This window comes from Mandrillus leucophaeus, unplaced genomic scaffold (genome assembly GCF_000951045.1).
Source record: "Mandrillus leucophaeus isolate KB7577 unplaced genomic scaffold, Mleu.le_1.0 Scaffold95, whole genome shotgun sequence".
NCBI lineage: Eukaryota > Metazoa > Chordata > Mammalia > Primates > Cercopithecidae > Mandrillus > Mandrillus leucophaeus.
Genome location: NW_012110363.1, coordinates 370180 through 389680, shown reverse-complemented (window position 1 = coordinate 389680; position 19501 = coordinate 370180). Strand labels below are relative to the sequence as shown.

Here is a 19501-nt window from a genome sequence, read left to right as displayed (position 1 = left end):
AAATGCTTATTTAGTGTCATACACAGTTAAGAAATTTGTACACCTTATCTCCTTTAATTCTCATAACAACTCCATAAAATGGGTCTTAGGGTTTCCATTTGAAGACAAGAAACCTGAGGCTTGCAGAAGCCCTGTGGCTGGTGTCCTTAATCTTTGTGAGAGTGCCATCTCTTCCTGGGGACTTATAGGCATGTCAGTGTCTCCTCTTCTGGCTAACATTGCTGTTGCTCTCTTTTGGGTATGTAAATGAATCTTTAAAGACTGCAGATACTGGTGACGGTGACTTTATAACTGAAGGAGGAGGCGTGCGTGGCCCAAGGGTTGTGGAAAGGCATCAATCTGCCTGCAAAGATTCAGACTGGCCCTTCTGCTCTGATGAAGACTGGGTAAGCAGTTAGCTGGGGAAGCAGCAAATTCCTTCCCTCTGTTGCTAGAGGGGCTCAGAGGCTGACCTGATTGGTCCCAGAAACTTTTTAAAATAGAAAATAATTGAATAGCTCCCTACATACCAAATAAAGAAAAGGAACCTACTAGCAAGAGCACTGTTTAATTACCTCCCCAACTCTGGATCATTAGTGGGTGAACAGACTGGATTTCAGTTGCATGCTCAGGCAAAACGAGGCACCTGAGTATAGTGGCCTCAATTTCCTGGCATCTAATTTATGGCTAAGTGGAACGTCATTCCAGAATTTCTCTGCAACCTCTAACTAGTCCTCTTACCTACTTTTAAGCCAACTTGTCTGGAAGAGGTAGGAAGAAATGGGGACTGCATGGAAACATGCAAAATTATTCTGAATCCAAGAGCTAGATCCTTACTGTAATTTTCTCTCTTCACTTTCAGAACTACAAATGCCCTTCCGGCTGCAGGATGAAAGGGTTGATTGATGAAGTCAATCAAGATTTTACAAACAGAATAAATAAACTCAAAAATTCACTACTTGACTATCAGAAGAACAATAAAGATTCTAACTCAGTGACCACTAATATAATGGAAATTTTGAGAGGCGATCTTGTCTCATCCAATAGTAAGTATTACATGTTTATTGCTTTGATTTTGTAACAGAAACAACAAAGATCCTAAATAAATATGATATCTGCTTATATCTATGACAATTTCATCCCAAAGTACTTAGTGTAGAAATACATGCCTTCATAACATCCCTGAAAATTTTAAGGGGGAGCTTTTGTTTTTGCTATTTTTTCAAAGTAAAAGATGTTAACTGAGATTGTTTAAGGTCACAAAATAAGTCAGAATTTTGGATTAAAAACAAGAATTTAAGTGTGTTCTTTTCAACGGTATATACTGAAAGTAGGATGGGTCAGACTCTGAGTTGGATATTTTTGTTTCTGCCTTGCAGAGGTGAAAACTGACAGGTCAAGGAACTTATTCAAAGACACAAAGCTGGGAGTTCAACCCTCAGACTCCACTGAGCTGATTAGGTAGATTTTTAACTTTAAAATATAGGGTCAAGCTACATCATTTTCAGCGTCTACTCATTAGGGTTAGGAAACATCGCATTCACTCTGGTCATGGACAGCGAGTCTAGGGAGGCCTCAGTTTCTGAAGTTTTGCTTTACCTTTTTACACCTTCACAGACACTTGACATTTAAAATCAGTGATGCAACACTAGCTGGCAAGTGAGTGATCCTGTTGACCCAAAACAGCTTAGGAACAATTTCAAATCTATAGATAAAAAGAAAAATTCATCAGTAAGAAAATCCAATATGTTCAAGTCCCTTGATTAAGGATATTATAAAATATTTGGAATGCAATCAAATCAATTATTTTAACTCCAAATTACACCTTTAAAATTCCAAAGAAATTTCTTCTATATTTATTTGAGATTACTAATTGCTAATAGGACATCTTAACTGGGATTCATGGATGGCTGCAGGGCATAACATTATCCAAAAGTCAAATGTCCCATAGGTTTTGAATTCACAGATTAAACTGTAACCAAAATAAAATTGGGAATATTTGCAAGCTAGCTTCTTTCTTTCTTTATTCCTTCCTTTCCTCCTTTCCTCCCTTCCTCCCTTCCTCCCTTCCTCCCTTCCTCTCTTTCTCTCTTTCTTTCATCTCTCTCTCTCCTTCCTTCCTTTCTTTTTTGCTGGCAATTGCAGACAAATCACTCAGCAGCTACTTCAATAACCATATTTTCTATTTCAGACCGTGATAATACCTATAACCGAGTGTCTGAAGATCTGAGAAGCAGAATTGAAGTCCTGAAGCGCAAAGTCATAGAAAAAGTACAGCATATCCAACTTCTGCAGCAAAATGTTAGGTCTCAATTGGTTGATATGAAAAGACTGGAGGTAAGTATGTGGCTGTGGTCCCAGACTTCCTTGTTTATGAGTAGCAGGGAAAAGGAAGGCGATAGTTATGCACTGAGTGTCTACTATATGCAGAGAAAAGTGTTATATCCATCATCTACCTAAAAGTAGGTATTATTTTCCTCACTCAACAGTTGAAGAAAAAAAATTCAGAGATATTAAGTAAATTTCCCAATGGTACATAGATAGTAAATTTCAAAATCAAGTGTTCAGTCCCTGTCTAATTCCAAAGCCCGTTACATCACCATGCCTCTGAGTCTTCAGCCTGAGTTTCACCAAGGATCATTTAATTAGCGTTTCCTTTGAGAGGGAATAGCACCTTACTCTTGATCCATTCTGAGACTAAGATGATCAAAGAGCATTTATTGCTTATCCTGGCTAGCCCTGCAATACCCAACATCTCTTCCACTGAGGGTGCTCGATAAGCAGAAAACAGAGAATATTAAGTGGTAGGTCTCCAAGTCAAAAAAAAAATGAAACCAGTTTCCAGAAGGAAAATTAACTATCAGAAACTCAATAGACATAGTTTATGTATTTGTATCTACATTTTCTCTTTATTTTTCTCCCCGCTCTCTAGGTGGACATTGACATTAAGATCCGATCTTGTCGAGGGTCATGCAGTAGGGCTTTAGCTCGTGAAGTAGATCTGAAGGACTATGAAGATCAGCAGAAGCAACTTGAACAGGTCATTGCCAAAGACTTACTTCCCTCTAGAGATAGGCAACACTTACCACTGATAAAAATGAACCCAGTTCCAGACTTGTTTCCCCCAAATTTCAAGAGCCAGCTTCAGAAGGCATCCCCAGAGTGGAAGGCATTAACAGACGTGCAGCAGATGAGAATGGAGTTAGAGAGACCTGGTGGAAATGAGGTTACCCGAGTAGACTCCTCTTATGGAACAGGATCAGAGACAGAAAGCCCCAGGAAACCTAGCAGTGCTGGAAGCTGGAACCCTGGGAGCTCTGGACCAGGAAGTACTGGACCCTGGAAACCTGGGAGCTCTGGACCTGGAAGTACTGGAACCTGGAACCCTGGGAGCTCTGGACCTGGAGGTACTGGAACCTGGAACCCTGGGAGCTCTGGAACTGGAAGTACTGGAACCTGGAACCCTGGGAGCTCTGGAACTGGAAGTACTGGAACCTGGAACCCTGGGAGCTCTGGAACTGGAAGTACTGGAACCTGGAACCCTGGGAGCTCTGGAACTGGAAGTACTGGAACCTGGAACCCTGGGAGCTCTAGACCTGGAAGTACTGGAAACCAAAACACTGGGAGCCCTAGACCTGGTAGTACCGAAACCTGGACTCCTGGCAGCTCTGGACATGGAAGTGCTGGGCACTGGAGTTCTGAGAGCTCTGTATCTAGTAGTACTGGACATTGGCACTCTGGATCTGGAAGTTTTAGGCCAGATAGCTCAGGCTCTGGGAACACCAGGCCTACCAACCCAGACTGGGGCATGGTTGAAGAGGTGCCAGGAAATGTAAGTCCAGGGACAAACAGAGAGTACCACACAGATAAACTGGTCACTTCTAAAGGAGACAAAGAGCTTGTGGTTGGTAAAGAGAAGGTCACCTCTGGTAGCACAACCACCACACGTCGTTCATGCTCTAAAACTGTTACTAAGACTGTTATTGGTCCTGATGGTAACAAAGAAGTTACCAAAGAAGTGGTGACCTCCGAAGATGGTTCTGACTGTCCTGAGGCAATAGATTTAGGCATAGGTACTCTGGATGAGTTCCGCCATAGGCACCCTGATGCAGCTGCCTTCTTTGACACTGCCTCAACCGGAAAAACATTTCCAGGTTTCTTTCCACCTATGTTCAGAGAGTTTGCCAGTGAGACTGAGTCAATGGGTTCAGAATCTGGTACCTTCACAAATACAAAGGAAACCAGTTCTCATCACTCTGGGGTAGCTGAATTCCCTTCCAGTGGTAAAACTTCAAGTCATAGCAAACAATTTATTAGTAGCACAGCTTACAACAGAGAAGGCTCCACATTTGAAAGCAAGAGTTATAAAATGGCAGATGAGGCCGGAAGTGAAGCTGATCATGAAGGAACACATTCCACCAAGAGAGGCCATGCTAAATCTCGCTCTTCCAGAGGTATCCACACTTCTCCTTTGGGGAAGCCTTTCCTGTCCCCTTAGACTAAGTTCAATATTTCTGCACAGTGCTCCCATGGCCCCTTGCATTTCCTTCTTAACTCTCTGTTACAGTTCATTGAAACTACACTTTTTTGGTCTGTTTTTGTGCTAGACTGTAAGTTCCATGGGGGCAGGGCCTTTGTCTGTCTCATCTCTGTATTTCCAAATGCCTAACAGTAACAGAGTCATGACTCAATAAATACATGTTAAATGGATGAATTACTTCCTCTGAAACTCTATTTGAGCTTATTTAATCAAATTCTTTCACTAGTCAAAGTGTGTGCTATTAGAATTGTCACCCAATTGATTAATCACATTTTTAGTATGTGTCTCAGTTGACATTTAGGTCAGCCTAAAAACAAGTTCTATTAGTATTAATTGATGCTTAGCTACCTGTACTGGTTACTTACTATTAGTATGTGCAAGTAAAATTCCAAATCCATTTGAGGAAAATCCCCTTTGCAATTTGTAGGTATAAATAAGCCCTTGTTTGCATAAGTTCTATCCCACTGTAAGTGCATCCTTCCCCTATGGAGGGAAGAAAAGGAGGAAGAAAGAACAGAAGGGAAGGAAACAATATTTGCCTTCTTTAATCTGAGTCGTGCCTATCTTTGTAAAGTTAAATGAGAATAACTTCTTCCAACCAGCTTAATTTTTTTTTTAGACTGTGATGATGTCCTCCAAACACATCCTTCAGGTACCCAAAGTGGCATTTTCAATATCAAGCTACCCGGATCCAGTAAGATTTTTTCTGTTTATTGCGATCAAGAGACCAGTTTGGGAGGATGGCTTTTGATCCAGCAAAGAATGGATGGATCACTGAATTTTAACCGGACCTGGCAAGACTACAAGAGAGGTTTCGGCAGCCTGAATGACGAGGGGGAAGGAGAATTCTGGCTAGGCAATGACTACCTCCACTTACTAACCCAGAGGGGCTCTGTTCTTAGGGTTGAATTAGAGGACTGGGCTGGGAACGAAGCTTATGCAGAATATTACTTCCGGGTAGGCTCTGAGGCGGAAGGCTATGCCCTCCAGGTCTCCTCCTATGAAGGCACTGCAGGCGATGCTCTGATTGAAGGTTCCGTAGAGGAAGGGACAGAGTACACCTCTCACAACAGCATGCAGTTCAGCACCTTTGACAGGGATGCAGACCAGTGGGAAGAGAACTGTGCAGAAGTCTATGGGGGAGGCTGGTGGTATAACAACTGCCAAGCAGCCAATCTCAATGGCATCTACTACCCTGGGGGCTCCTATGACCCGAGGAATAACAGTCCTTATGAGATTGAGAACGGAGTGGTCTGGGTTTCCTTTAGAGGGGCGGATTATTCCCTCAGGGCTGTTCGCATGAAAATTAGGCCCCTTGTGACCCAATAGACTAAAGGAGTGGGAGTGGGAGCACTCTGGCTTCTTTGCTAGAAAAGTGGAGAGGAAATAAGAAAGGTAAAGCGTTGAGATTCTCTACAATCTAAAAAATTCCTAGGTGCTATTTTCTTATCCTTTGTACTGTAGCTAAATGTACCTGAGACATATTAGTCTTTGAAAAATAAAGTTATATAAGTTTTTTTATCTTTAAATAGCTCTGTGGGTTTGAAAATTTTTATAAGGATATACCAAGGGCCATTCAGTACAACAGGAAAGTGTCAGACAGAAGCTTCCCTCTCTAACCTTGAGGAGTATTGGTTTGAGAACTTCTCTTCCAATACCACCCAAAGTCGTAAGGCCACTGCAAACTAAAAAAGTTATTTTATCCATTTGATATGAATGGTTTTAAGCCAATATTTTAGGGTAAAACTCACTGAATCTAACCATAGCTGACCTTTGAAGTAGAATTTACAACTTATAATTACAATGCACAGTTTATAATTACAATATGTATTCATGTCTTTTGATATGGAGCAAATCCAGGAAGACAGGAGAAACATTCCTTCCTAAATAGAAATGAAAATCTGTCCTTTAAGCCCTTCCACTAGATATTGTAAGGCATACTTATTTTTTTTCCCAGGGTGTAACCAATTTCTTTCAAAAACACATTTAAAATTTTAAAACTATTTATGATTATTCAAAAAGCAGACAATTCACACATTAATAAATAATCTCCCAAGTATTGATTTAACTTCATTTTTCTAACAATCATAAACTATATTCTGTGACATGTTCACTATTATTAAATGTAAATCGTTAATGGAAAGCATCTCACTAAGTATGATCTATGCTATATTCAAAATTCAACACATTTGCATTGGTCAATATTTGGTCCAAGCTGCATCTTTAATCCTGGTGGCCTTGCCCTCTGATTTTCAATTTGCATTCTTCTCTATTAAGATATATTTGCCTTTTCTCTTGAATATATATTAAAATATCCCAAGCAATCCAGTATACCATCCTTTCTTACATAGCTTCTATTCTGATACGACTGCATTATTTCTCAAGGAAGGAAGGAAGGAGAGACAGTGGGAAGGAGAGGAGAAGGGAGGGAGGAGGAAAAAGGAGGCTATAGCTAGGGGCCAGAGCCTGGGGATCAAAAGGGAAATAACCTTGCAAATGCATCACATATGAACCCCAGAGTTCTTGAATTTCCTTATGGGGAATTGTAAATCTCTGATACAAACTAAATGCTATACCTTCAAATAGTTGGATACTTGGAAAAGAACTTCTTCAGAATTAAATGAAGCTTCATTTCTTTCAGACATCAGAACTTCATGCTGTCTCTATCCCCACTCCACTTTCACTCACACGTATGCCTTGACAGAATTTGAGTTGAGAATAGAAAACACTTTGTTTTCCCGAATAGCACCCTATTTAGGAACAGAATTGGGTCCTGGAATGAAAGTGATTATGAATGGGAAGGACGATTTATTTCTAATTATTTAGAAGATTTTGAGTTTGTCAAAGGATTAGATAAATCTCTTCTAATTTAATAAATGGTAGTCAATATTAGCAGGCTCATGAGAATTGGAGACACAATTTGGTTGTGAGACAAGACATGACACATCTATATTCCATTTCACCTTATCTTTATTTTCTATTTCATTTTTTCTGAAATTAAATATTAATTTAGCTCTCTGACTCTCATTCATTCAGAAGCCCATTTCAACTCGGTTTTCATGCGATTACCTCATGCTTGAAATTGATCTCCTTAAGTCAACACAACTTTGGAATTCTAAATTAAATGGGCTGCTTTCAAGCCTCTTTCTACTTGATCTCTGTTAAACATCTGCTACTTATTTTGCCCTTATCCTGCCTCTCGGACCTGTCTTTTTGTCTTGGTTTCTATACCATTTCTTCCTGCCTCACTCTTTTCAGTGTTTTTAACTGGTAATTTCTTCTCAGACCACTTCTTAAATGTAGGGGTTTCTCACTGTATTTACATTGGTACTCATCTTTATCATTTGAGATTAGGTTTGGCACATCTGATTTCAACAAGGCAGAAATTCATTTCTTGCTCACAGAAAAGCCTATGTAGGAGTATGTCTGCATAGTCTTCAGGAAGCCATCATTTTAATAAAAGACTTACATCCTCTGGTTCACCTCACAATCCAAATATGTCCTGTGGCAATCTGGAAGGTGGAGAAAACACTGAAGGGCAAAGGAGTACTTCCTCCTTTTAAGGAACTTTCTTGAGTGTTCTAACAGCACTTCTGCTTATATTAGCCACAACTTAGTCACATAGATGAGCTTAGTTGCAGGAGAAGCTGAGGCAAGTTGACTTTTAGCTTGAGTACAAGTCTATCCTAACTAAAATCAGGATTCTGCTAATAAGGAAAAGAGGGAGAATAGATATGGAAGTCTGCAATTACCACTCTTGGCCAAACATGCTCTCGCTCTACAGTGAGTACCCTTTCTCCTTGATTGATCTGACAATCACCATAGCTTCAACTACTATCAGTGGCCTTAAGCAGGAGACAGACATTAAGATTAAGTTAAAACTTCTTGGCTTAGAATATAAACTCTTTCACAAACTGGTCCATTTTCAACCTCTGCAATCAATCATTCTATACATTAATTACACTGAATTTCTCACTGGCACTGAAATACTAGGTCCTTAAATGATTTTCTGCCTTTTCATAAACTACCTAGAAGACACCCATTCACCCCTTTAAAAACAGCTCAAATAATGCTGCTTCTGTGAACCCTTCCCCAGTGTACCATAGAATGAATTGAATTGTCCTCTAGGCCCTCATAGCTTGTTCTTATCTCAAAAATAGCATATTCCATCCCTAACTCTAATGTATTTATATTATTTGTGGTACTAGGTTATGAATTCGTTTGGGAGAGAGCTCATTTATACAGTGTATCCTGTTCTACATAAAATGTCTCCCCATCCTAAGATTATATAGTCTTTCAAATACTTCCTTAATTTTAAAATGTTCTTTCTTTTTTCTGTTTTTTTTCTTTTGCACGTATATATTTAACCTATAATTTATTTTAATATGTCATGAAGAAAGTCTACTTTTGTTTTCTTGTGGATGGATAGCCAATTATACTGGGATCCTTTATTAAATAAAGCATTCTTTGCCCATAGAACTAAAATGTCAATTTTTTTCTATAAGATTTTCTCGGGATCAATATATAAACTCTCTCCTGTGCTTATACCTTCTTGCTCACATTTCAGTTACAGAGATTGGATGCAGTAGTCTCCATCCTATTCCCCACTTTTTTTCCTTTTTTTTTTTTTTGGTCTGTAAAATTGTACTTTTAATTTTTACTTTCTTTTGTTGTTCTGGGACTACTTAGAGAAGTTTTTCTTAATTTCCAATTTTCTCATTTTAAAACCCAATTTGTTATTTTTTAGGGGGTTAGAGTGAGTCATCTTTCAATCATTAGTTTTCAAGTATTTAATAAATATTGTTAATTTAACCAACTGTTTCATTCTAAGCATTTTAGATTTCCTTAATTAATTAATTAATTAATTAATTTTATTGCAGTGATACAATCACGGCTCATTGCAGCCTCTACCTCCTGGGCTCTAGCAATTCTTCCATCTCAGCCTCCTGAGGAGCTGGGACTACAGTCACACACCACCATGTCCAGTTAATTTTTTCCCTTTTCGTAGAGACAGAGTCTTGCTATGTTGTCCAGGCTGGTCTTAAACTCCTGGCCTTAAGCAATCCTCCTGTCTCAGTCTCCCAAAGTATAGAATTTTTAAGGTTTTCTTTGTGGACAAGTTTGCATTAACTTTTGCAAATGTTTCATTGGTGAAAAGAATGTATATTATCACATCCATATGTTATAATATTCCATATTACCAAGCCTGTCGATGGTATTATTTAAATATCCCATATCTTTTCCTTTTTATGTATCTTTTTTTAAGAGACAGAGTCTCACTCTGTTACCTAGGCTGGAAGAGTGCAGTAGTGCAATCATAGCTCACTGGTGGCTCAAACTCCTGGCCTCTTGCCTGGGACTCCCAAAGCACTGGGATTATAGTTATGAGTTTTTCATCATGTTTGTGTGTGTGTGCGTGTGTGTGTATAAGAAGACCTCACTGTGGTTTTGTGCATGTGTGTGGTCTTTGCCTTTTAGGAATTCTGCTTCGTACGGTTGGCTCCTTCTTTATACAGTGCATGAAAGTTTATGATTGTTATATCTTCTTCACAAATTGTACTTTCTATCATTACATAATGTTTCTCTTTTTTTCTGTTTCTCCTTTTGGAATTAAATTCCATCTTGTCAAATATCAATATTGTCATCACTTTTGATTTTCTTTTCTTTGAATTTGCCTACGTATCTTGACATGTCATTTCATTTTCAACATAACTTTTGTCACTTTGTTTGGAAACTTTCCCAAAATAACAGCTGAATTTTTAAACATGATTTTATTTTACCGTTGTTTTCCCTTTTCTTAAGTTTTATATATCCCTTTATTTTCAAGATTTATTCTTCATCTTATTTAGAATAGTTTTTATAAATAATAGATACATTTTAAAACTTAATTATTTTACATTTACTTAAAAATATTATTATTTCCTCTTTCCTTAACTTTTACTCCCTTACTTAAATAATATGGCCTCCCTCCATTAACATGCAAGTTCTATTTAGGTTATCTATTTCAAAATAGTCCTTAGTTAAATGAATGGATTAATGAACAAAACAGATATAAATGTGAAGATTTTGCCAGGAAAGGACATGGTTTTAAATATTTCTGCTAGAGAGAAAAACATTGAATTGGGGTTTTTAATCCTGAGTCAGGAATAGAAAAAACATCTGGCTAGATTTTAATTTTGCCTCCAGGTAAATCTATCTCCATCCTTTAGCCTAAAGCTGTCTTTGATGTTCTCCTTTAGTATACCATAGTATATGAGAAAAATATCATAATTCTTCTTTTCTTAGGTGTAGAAACTTACACCTAAAAAATATCTGGTGCTTAACACAAGGCCTGACACATAATAATGACTCAATAAATTTTTGTGACCTAAGAAATCTAAGTGTTAAAAAGGAACTTTTAGGAGCAGCTGCAGTGGCTCATGCCTCTAATCCCAGCAATTTGGAAGGCTGTGGAAGAAGGATAACTTGAGTCCAGGAGTGCAAGACCAGCCTGGGCAACATAGTGAGACCCTATCTCTACAAAATAAATAAATAAATAAGCTGCATGTGGTGTCGCATACTTATGATCTCAGCTACTCGGGAAGCTGAGGTGAGAGGATCACTAGAGCCAAGGAGATCAAGCTTGAGGTTGCAGTGGGCCGTGATTGTGCCACTGCCCTCAAGCCTGGGCAACAGTGGGAAACTGTATTTCAAACAAAGCTAAACAAAGCAAATAAAAAAGGAACTTATCATCTGTTTCAACCTTCTACAGAATGCATAATATAATGAAGTTAAGATTTGGGTTCTTATTGAAAGATATTATTGACATTTTAATCCAAGTCTTGTGTTTATGTATTTACTTTTAGTTCCTGGAAACTCTTTAGAATAAAGAATTTCAAGTTTCCCCCCAAATATGTGGATACTTTTAATGGATAATCAATTATTACTAGTGCTCTTTTAATGAAGGTGAGAACATTTTATGAACTGATTTTCAGGTGAGTAAATAGTAGTTTAAGGAGGTGAAATAATGTGATGATAAGGAGGACACCTGGGGATGAAGCCCACAGTATTGTTCTTACAGGTTTTAACCACCTAAGTTCCATGCCTCATTCATTATTCATTCTGGGATAATGATGCTACACTTCATAAATAAACATGACACTATTGTATATAGCATCTGCTTTTCATTATTGGCCCAGTGGTATCACTGATCGAATTATATTTCGTCATAGGTTTCCCACCAAAACAAAATATATTTCCAAGTTAGTTAGCTGATGCTAGGGGTGCAGTTGGTGAATCAGAACAGAAAGACCCATCCAGCCAAGTTCACTAATCTTTTTCATGTCTTGAAAAGCCTGAAAGGAAATGCCAAGGTGTCAATGTAGCACATGCAATCATAAATTAAAGCTTTGTTATATGCAAATAAAGTAATACAATGTTTATTACTTGCTGAAACAGCTTGGAAAGCAGCCACATTTAAATTTCAGTAGCCATGAAAATAACACAAGTTGCTTGTGGATGACAAAATTTACACAGAAACCATTTCTGAGATATCTTATAGTTGATGTATTTGTTTATGCATTCATCTAATTTACAGATTACCTCTTTTTAATGGAATTCCAAGTACTTTATAAATCTCATTTATAGAGGAAAATACTTAATTAATTGGGGATGAGGGCTGGGAGGGCATTAAATATCACTGAGGAAAGCAGTATCGTGAAGAATTTGCCCCTGGGGAAATTTCAATTAATTCTTAAACATGAACAGGACATGATGTCTTCCATTTTCACATAGTAAGAGCAACCATTCAAAACCGCAGAGGCAAGAAAACTTAGAACCTGCCAGGTTTGAGCTGAGAATTGCTCTGTTATTAAGCAGTAGTCTCTCTGTTCACCAGGTCATTGCTGGAGATGGGTACGTGGTTATTACAGCAGAGTACTCTGGAAAATATTTGCTAAATTCACCTTTGTCTCAATCCCTCATAGGTCTATGACCTCAAGGTTGCATGTCTACATAAGCTGTTGCAATACTGCACTTAAGTATCTCCTTTTGACAAACAATGTGTGAAACTAGGAGAAGGACAGAGAGGTATTTATTAAGATTCTTGCAATTTCTCTGTGGCGTATAAACTGTTCGAAATAAAAAGTTTGGAGCAGAAATAAATATAATTGAATCAAAAAACAAACAAAAAGATGTATCGCCTGTTGATCACATCTTGGTTGGGAGAAGAAAATAAAGGGTCTGATGGTGAACATCAGTACCAGTTAAGATTATTTGCATAAGAATGTGACTCCCAGTGTAATCACTTACAAATTAAAATATTTGTATAAATAGAAGAAAATACCATGTTTCTGATTGCTATCCTACATATTATATAATGAGTAATTCATATAAAAGATGACTTTGCTAATGGAAAATTGAGGAAAGGGCCAGGCGCGGGGGCTCATGCTTATAATCCCAGCACTTTGGGATGTCAGGGAGGGCGGATCGCTTTAGTCCAGGAGTCTGAGACCAGCTTGGGCAACACGGTGAAACCCTGTCTCTACAAAAAATACAAAAAAATTAGTTAGGTATGGTGGTGCATGCCTGTGGTCCCAGCTATTTGGGAGGCTGAGGTGGGAGAATCACCTGAGCCCAGGAAGCAGAGGTTGTGGTGAGCTGAGATCATGCCACTGTACTCCAGCCTGGGTGATAGAACGAGACCCTGTCTCAAAAAAAAGAGAAGAAAAGAAAAAACAAAAAAGAAAAAAAAGAAACTTGAGCAAAGGACATGGATAGGCAATTCAAAAAAGATAGTAAAATGGTCATTAAATATTTTTAAATCTCTTGCTTGTACTACTAATTCAAGATATGAAAATTAAAGTAATTACTAACATTTTAATCATAATATTAGTGATGGAGAAGAAAAATAAAAATTAAGTATGTAATTCTGTGCATCAGAGGTAAATCGGTACAATCTTTCTGGAGAGTTACTTGGCTATATTTTTAAATATATATATATATATTTATATATTTTAAGTTTAAAACGCCAAAATCATTCTTTTTTTTGAGGCAGGTTCTCACTCTGTCATCCAGGCTGTAGTGCAGTAGCAGTAGCACAATCAGGGCTCACTGCAGCCTGGGCCAAGCAATCCTCCCACCTCAGCCTTCCAAAGTGCTAGGATTACAGGCATGAGCTACTGTGCTGAGCCCAAAACCTTTATTTCCTCCGGATATTCTGCTTCAAGTAATTTATCCTAGAAATAAATAAATAAATATTATATTATAAATATACATTTATAATGTATAAACAATATTATAAAACAAATATTTTAAAATATAAAATAAATTTATATTATAAATCACATATACAATGTGTTATATGATATATATTCACAAAAGGTTTATGGAGAAGGATGTTAATGTCAGTACTCTCTTTAATAGAAAAAGATCGGAAAAAACGTAAATGTGAAATGAGAGGAGACTGTTTAAATAAATTCCCATAATAGAATATTATATGGCCTTTAAAAAGTGAATTACAGAAAATGATACTATAGAAGAATGTTAAATAATATGGAAAACTTTTTGTGACTCAGCGTGAAAAATTCAGGTACTAAAACATGTACAGGCTAAGACGAAAAACATAAATGAAGGTATTAGCTGTTCCACTGCCTGTGTTGAAATTATAAATGGGTCTAATCGTTTTTATATTTCCCAAAATGTCTACAAAGAATACGGGCTACTTCCATTATTTAATTCCACAATTAATGTTGTTAAAGTAAATGTCAGTTGGCCAAGGACAGTGGCTCATGCCTGTAATCCCAGCACTTTGGGAGGCCTAGGCAGGTGGATCACCTGAGGTCGGGAGTTTGGGACCAGCCTGACCAACATGGAGAAACTCTGTCTCTACTAAAAATACAAAATTATCCAGTCATGGCGGTGTGTCCCTGTAATCCCAGCTACTCGGGAGGCTGAGGCAGGAAAATTGTTTGAACCTGGGAGGCAGAAGTTGCCTTGAGCCGAGATGGCGAACGTCATTGTACTCCAGCCTGGGCAGCTAGAACAAAACTCTGTCTCGAAAAGAAACAAACAAACAAACAAACAAACGAAAAAAAAACCCAGCCTGATTCCACTTTCCATGCGTATGCATTACTATGTACCAATTCATTGCTATTTGGTGCAGAACTGCACACCACAAGAAGTTCAAGCAAGAGCATCAGATCACATGCAACAGTGAGGGGGAGGATGGAATTCAAAAACTGAAGTGTCAGCTCTATGTACATATGAGAGGTAGCATCTGTAATTCTTTTCTATACTTCAAGAGAATTTGAAGTCCAAGCTAGAGAATCACCAGAGACTAACACCAGTATAGTGGAAATCGTGATTCTAGCATTTGGAGACATATTAAACCCAGTGATTCTAGCATTTGGAGACGTATTAAATCCAAGTCCAGTCCTAAACATAGACAGTGGTCACCTATGAAGTTATTCAGGATAACTTTAAGGATGACTATTTGCTCAAAATATTGCCTCATGGTCACCATTTGAGTGAAAAGGATACTGGGTAAGAAATATCAAGGGAGTCTCGGGTAAATACAAATGTGGCCTCTATCAGTAACTCTCAAACCCAACCAGTGATCAGTAACTCTCAGGGACATCTATTTTAAAATGGAGACTCAGGCTCTTTCCCTGTAGAGAATCTGATGTAATAAACCTAGGTTAGTACCAAGAAATCTGCATTTTTTTTTTTTCCTTTGAGACGGAGTCTCAGTCTGTCACACAGGCTGGAGGGCAGTGGTGTGATCTCAGCTTACTGCAACCTCCGCCTTCTGGGTTCAAATGATTCTCCTGCCTCAGCCTCCCGAGTAGCTGGGATTACAGGTGCACACCACCACACCCAGATAATTTTTGTATTTTTAGTAGAGTCAGGGTTTCGGTTTCACCATGTTTGCCAGGATGGTCTCAATTTCCTGACCTCATGATCCGCCCACCTCGGCCTCCCAAAGTGCTGGGATTATAGGTGTCAGCAGGTTTAAATGATCAGCATACAGGATATTAAGAGTGCAATGCTTCAACAGAAATGTGAGCTGAGCTACTGCAGCTGATGATGTGTCACATCACCCATCTTTTTGCCCCATGTGGGAATCTGTAGTCAGTTTAAAAACAATCCCTGAGTTAGCTGTTTCTCTTGATTCATAAATAAAGAGGAACTAGAGGCTTATGTCCCAAGTGCATATATCCATTATAGTTTGTAGCAGACTTTCAGTCCTAATTGTATAATTACATATATATACATACATACACACACACACACACACACACACACATATATATATATAAAATAGTTCTCATGCCAGAGTGTGGGATTAAAAATTTTCAGCTAATCTTTCTATTATCTTAAAATCATGAGTTATATAATACTGTTTTATATATTCTAACTAGGGGAAGCTACCTTTTTTATTATATTCAAAATCGTGATGCCTGAATGGGCAAAATCAGACACATAACATTTCTTACCAAATTACGCCTTAAGAAAGTGCATTTCTTTTTTGTTATTGTATTTTTGTTTGTTTTTACGAGTTTTATAGTAGACACAGGGTCTTACTATGTTGCCAGGCTGGCCTCTAACTCCTGGCCTGAAGCAATCTTCCCACCTCATCCTGGCAAAGTGCTGGGTTTGCAGATGGGAGCCACTGTGCCCAGCCAAGAAAGTGCATTTCTTTCTAGATAGACTTACATATTACCTGGGAGTGGTCTCTGCGTTTTTTCTATTTGTACATTAACTAAGAATTGACCATCAGATTACCTACTTTAGTGGTTTTTCTTCTATGGCATTACTTCAAGTTCTAAGGATTCCTTTGATCCTCTGTGAACACGTAAGGAGTGAGCAAAAGTCTGAGGACTGCAGTCCTCCCAACCCCCATCTTTCATTCTGTGAACTTTTGCGACTCTCAGTATTGCCGCAAAAGTTCCATATTCAAGAATTTTGCATGTTAAGTTTCTGTTTGTGGCTTTATCAGAAAATGGGTTCTACATTTAAAAAGGAGGATATTCAAGACTTTGAACATCAGTGGATTTAGCCATCTAGCATTCACAAATGCTGGATGCAAATTAGCCATTCTGATAGGCTGATGATTCTGGAATCAAAGCTGGATAAGAGCTCATTGTTAGTGAAGGAAAGCGTTATACCAAACAGATAGGCCTCAGGCATTCATTGTCAAAAAGTAACAAAATTTGCCCAAGGGTTTTAGAAAGTCTTCTCTGGGCGGTGACAGTTAAAGCGAGGTTTAAAAACAAATAGCAAAGACTTTGAATCAACCCAAATGTCCATTAGTGACAGACTGGATTAAGAAAATGTGGCACATATACACCATGGAATACTATGCAGCCATAAAAAAGGATGAGTTTGTGTCCTTTGTAGGGACGTGGATGCAGCTGGAAACCATCATTCTCAGCAAACTATCGCAAGAACAGAAAACCAAACACCGCATGTTCTCACTCATAGGTGGAAACTGAACAATGAGATCACTTGGACTCGGGAAGGGGAACATCATACACCGGGGCCTATCATGGGGAGGGCGGAGGGGGGAGGGATTGCATCGGGAGTTATACCTGATGTAAATGACGAGTTGATGGGTGCTGACGAGTTGATGGGTGCAGCACGCCAACATGGCACGAGTATACATATGTAACAAACCTGCATGTTATGCACATGTACCCTAGAACTTAAAGTACAATAATAATAAAACAACAACAACAACAACAAAAAAAAACAAATAGCAGTTTGTCACATGGTGTTGGGAGGAAGACATTGCTGCAAAGAGGGCATCATATAAAAGGACCTGAACATTGAGAATAATGTTGCAATGAACATAGATGTACAAATATTGCTTCCAGATTCTGGTATCAATTCTTTTGGATATATACCCAGAAGTGAGATTGCTGGATCATATGGTAATTAGAATTGTTTTCTAATTTTTTAAGGGCCTCCACATTTCTTCCTATAGTGGCTGCACCGTTTTACATCCCTAACAACAGTGCGAAAGGATACTGTATGATTTCACTTACATGAGGTATCTGAAACAGTCAAAGCAGAAAATAGAATGGTAGTTGCCAGGGGATGGGAGGTAGGGGGAAATGGAGATAAAATTTCATTTATACTACATGAATATGTTCTACAGATCTGCTGTAAAACATAGTGCCTAAAATTAATAATACAGTATTGTACACTTAAAAATTTGTTGATAATATTTCATATTAAACATTCATACCATGAAAAACTAAAATAAATGAACATAAGGAAATTTTTGGAGGTGATGGATATATTTAATATCTTGATTGTGCCGATGATATCGTGGGCGTGTGTGTATTTCCAAAATCATAAACTTGTGTATGTTTAACACTTTGTATGGTAGATGCACCTGATGGCAATAACTCAAGAATACTTTGAGAATGACTGTATGGTCTAAGAAGAATATGTGTTCAGAGTCCTAAACTAAGGAATCTGGGAATGGCCAACCCAGAGAGATTCACTTCTTATCTGTGAAGGACACTTGAACTCCCTGCCTGTCCCTTGGAACGCAGTACGTGCAAGGAACCAAGGTCTTTTATTTTGGGCTAAATGGAGGTTGCTAGATGGAGAGTGCTAAGTAGAAATGTTATATAAACTGCATACTCTTTACAAATAGTAGTGGTCCTGTCCAGCCCACTGCCACTGGACCACATCTGTATTTAAGTCCTAAATAAACCCTATTCCCATTCACTGGCTCCGGGTCTCTTCTTGGACACGATGCCATCCCTGTTGGAATCAACAGGACTCCAGCACAACACATGTGCAGGATTTTTTTATATCAATTATATCTCAATAAGCTGTTGAAATTTTTAAGGGGCCTGACCTGTCCTGGAATGGTGAAAAACTTATTGTGACAAAAATGGAGGTTATAGTGAAGGGAACAGGAAATGGTACTGGGACCATTTTTACCTCCAACTGAAAAATTTGAATTTAAGAAATTTGGATATAGATAGCAAGGAGCCAATGTTAAGCAGGAAAGTAACTTGATGAGAGTTTTCTATTAAATGTGATGGCAAAGCGGTAGGTGAGTCAGGCTCCAGTGGGACAGAACTTGTGGCAGAGAAACTAGGTCAAAAGTTAAAGTTGGATTTGATAAGTAATCAAAGAGAGGAGTACCATTTCCAAGATATAAATTAATGAGTTTTGCTTACATGCAAAGATTAAGAGGATAAGCTTAAGAACAATAAGTGCCATAAAAATGGGTGGCAATGATGATACACTAGGGGTGAAGGACCTAGGGTCATAGGGTTGCCCATGGGCAGTTGGAGTGAGGCATTGAGATGATATGCCCATTTAATAGGGAGAATTAGAAAGAACAGAAAACCCACTTTTACTTTAGTTCTGGTATAACTATGTAAAAAAAAAAAACAAACAGCCTAACTGAGGACAAGAATAGACCTCATTTCTATGGGCAATAAGCACATTCTGCTCCCTATTTCATTATTTCCCTTAAAAAACACTTGGTGAAGACTTGATCCAGATTATCCTCTTGGAATCTCTGATCCCGATGTCTATTTAAGTGGCAGAGTGGTGGCTTTTCCATGGTAGAGTAGAGTCTTTTTTTTTTTTTTTTTGAGACAGAATCTCACTCTGTAGCCCAGGCTGGAGTGCAGTGTCGCAATCTTGTCCAATGCAACCTCCGCCTCCTAGGTTCAAGCAATTCTCCTGCCTCAGTCACACGCCAACATGCCCGACTAATTTTTGTATTTTTAGTAGAGATGGGATTTTACCATATTGGTCAGGCTGGTCATGAACTCCTGACTTCGTGATCTGCCTGCCTCGGCCTCTCAAAGTGCTGAGATTATAGTCATGAGCCACCGTGCCCAGCCTAGAGTCAGATTTTAAATCTTCAAATATTCAAGACCAGTTTATTATGTTTTAGGTTGTGAACGCTTCTCCTTCCTTACGAGTGCAAAGCCTAACTCACTGAATGTGTGGATTACAAAACAAGGA

The 19501-nt window shown here is 38.4% G+C and overlaps 1 protein-coding gene across 2 annotated transcripts in view; it reads left to right on the top strand.

Moving 5' to 3' along the window:
• The window catches only part of FGA (fibrinogen alpha chain), a 9779-nt gene extending 2932 nt beyond the window's left edge, over positions 1-6847 (top strand). Inside the window, exons 4-7 of one of the 2 annotated variants that reach the window (XM_011970469.1) lie at positions 2171-2316; positions 2912-3419; positions 3576-4433; positions 5139-6847. In XM_011970469.1, the coding sequence (XP_011825859.1) occupies positions 2171-2316; positions 2912-3419; positions 3576-4433; positions 5139-5848 (2222 nt within the window). In that variant the 3' untranslated portion in view covers positions 5849-6847. Of the gene's footprint in view, positions 1-2170; positions 2317-2911; positions 4434-5138 lie in introns of both variants that reach the window. The other variant, XM_011970468.1, reaches the window with a different exon arrangement.
• The last annotated feature ends 12654 nt before the right edge of the window (positions 6848-19501 follow it).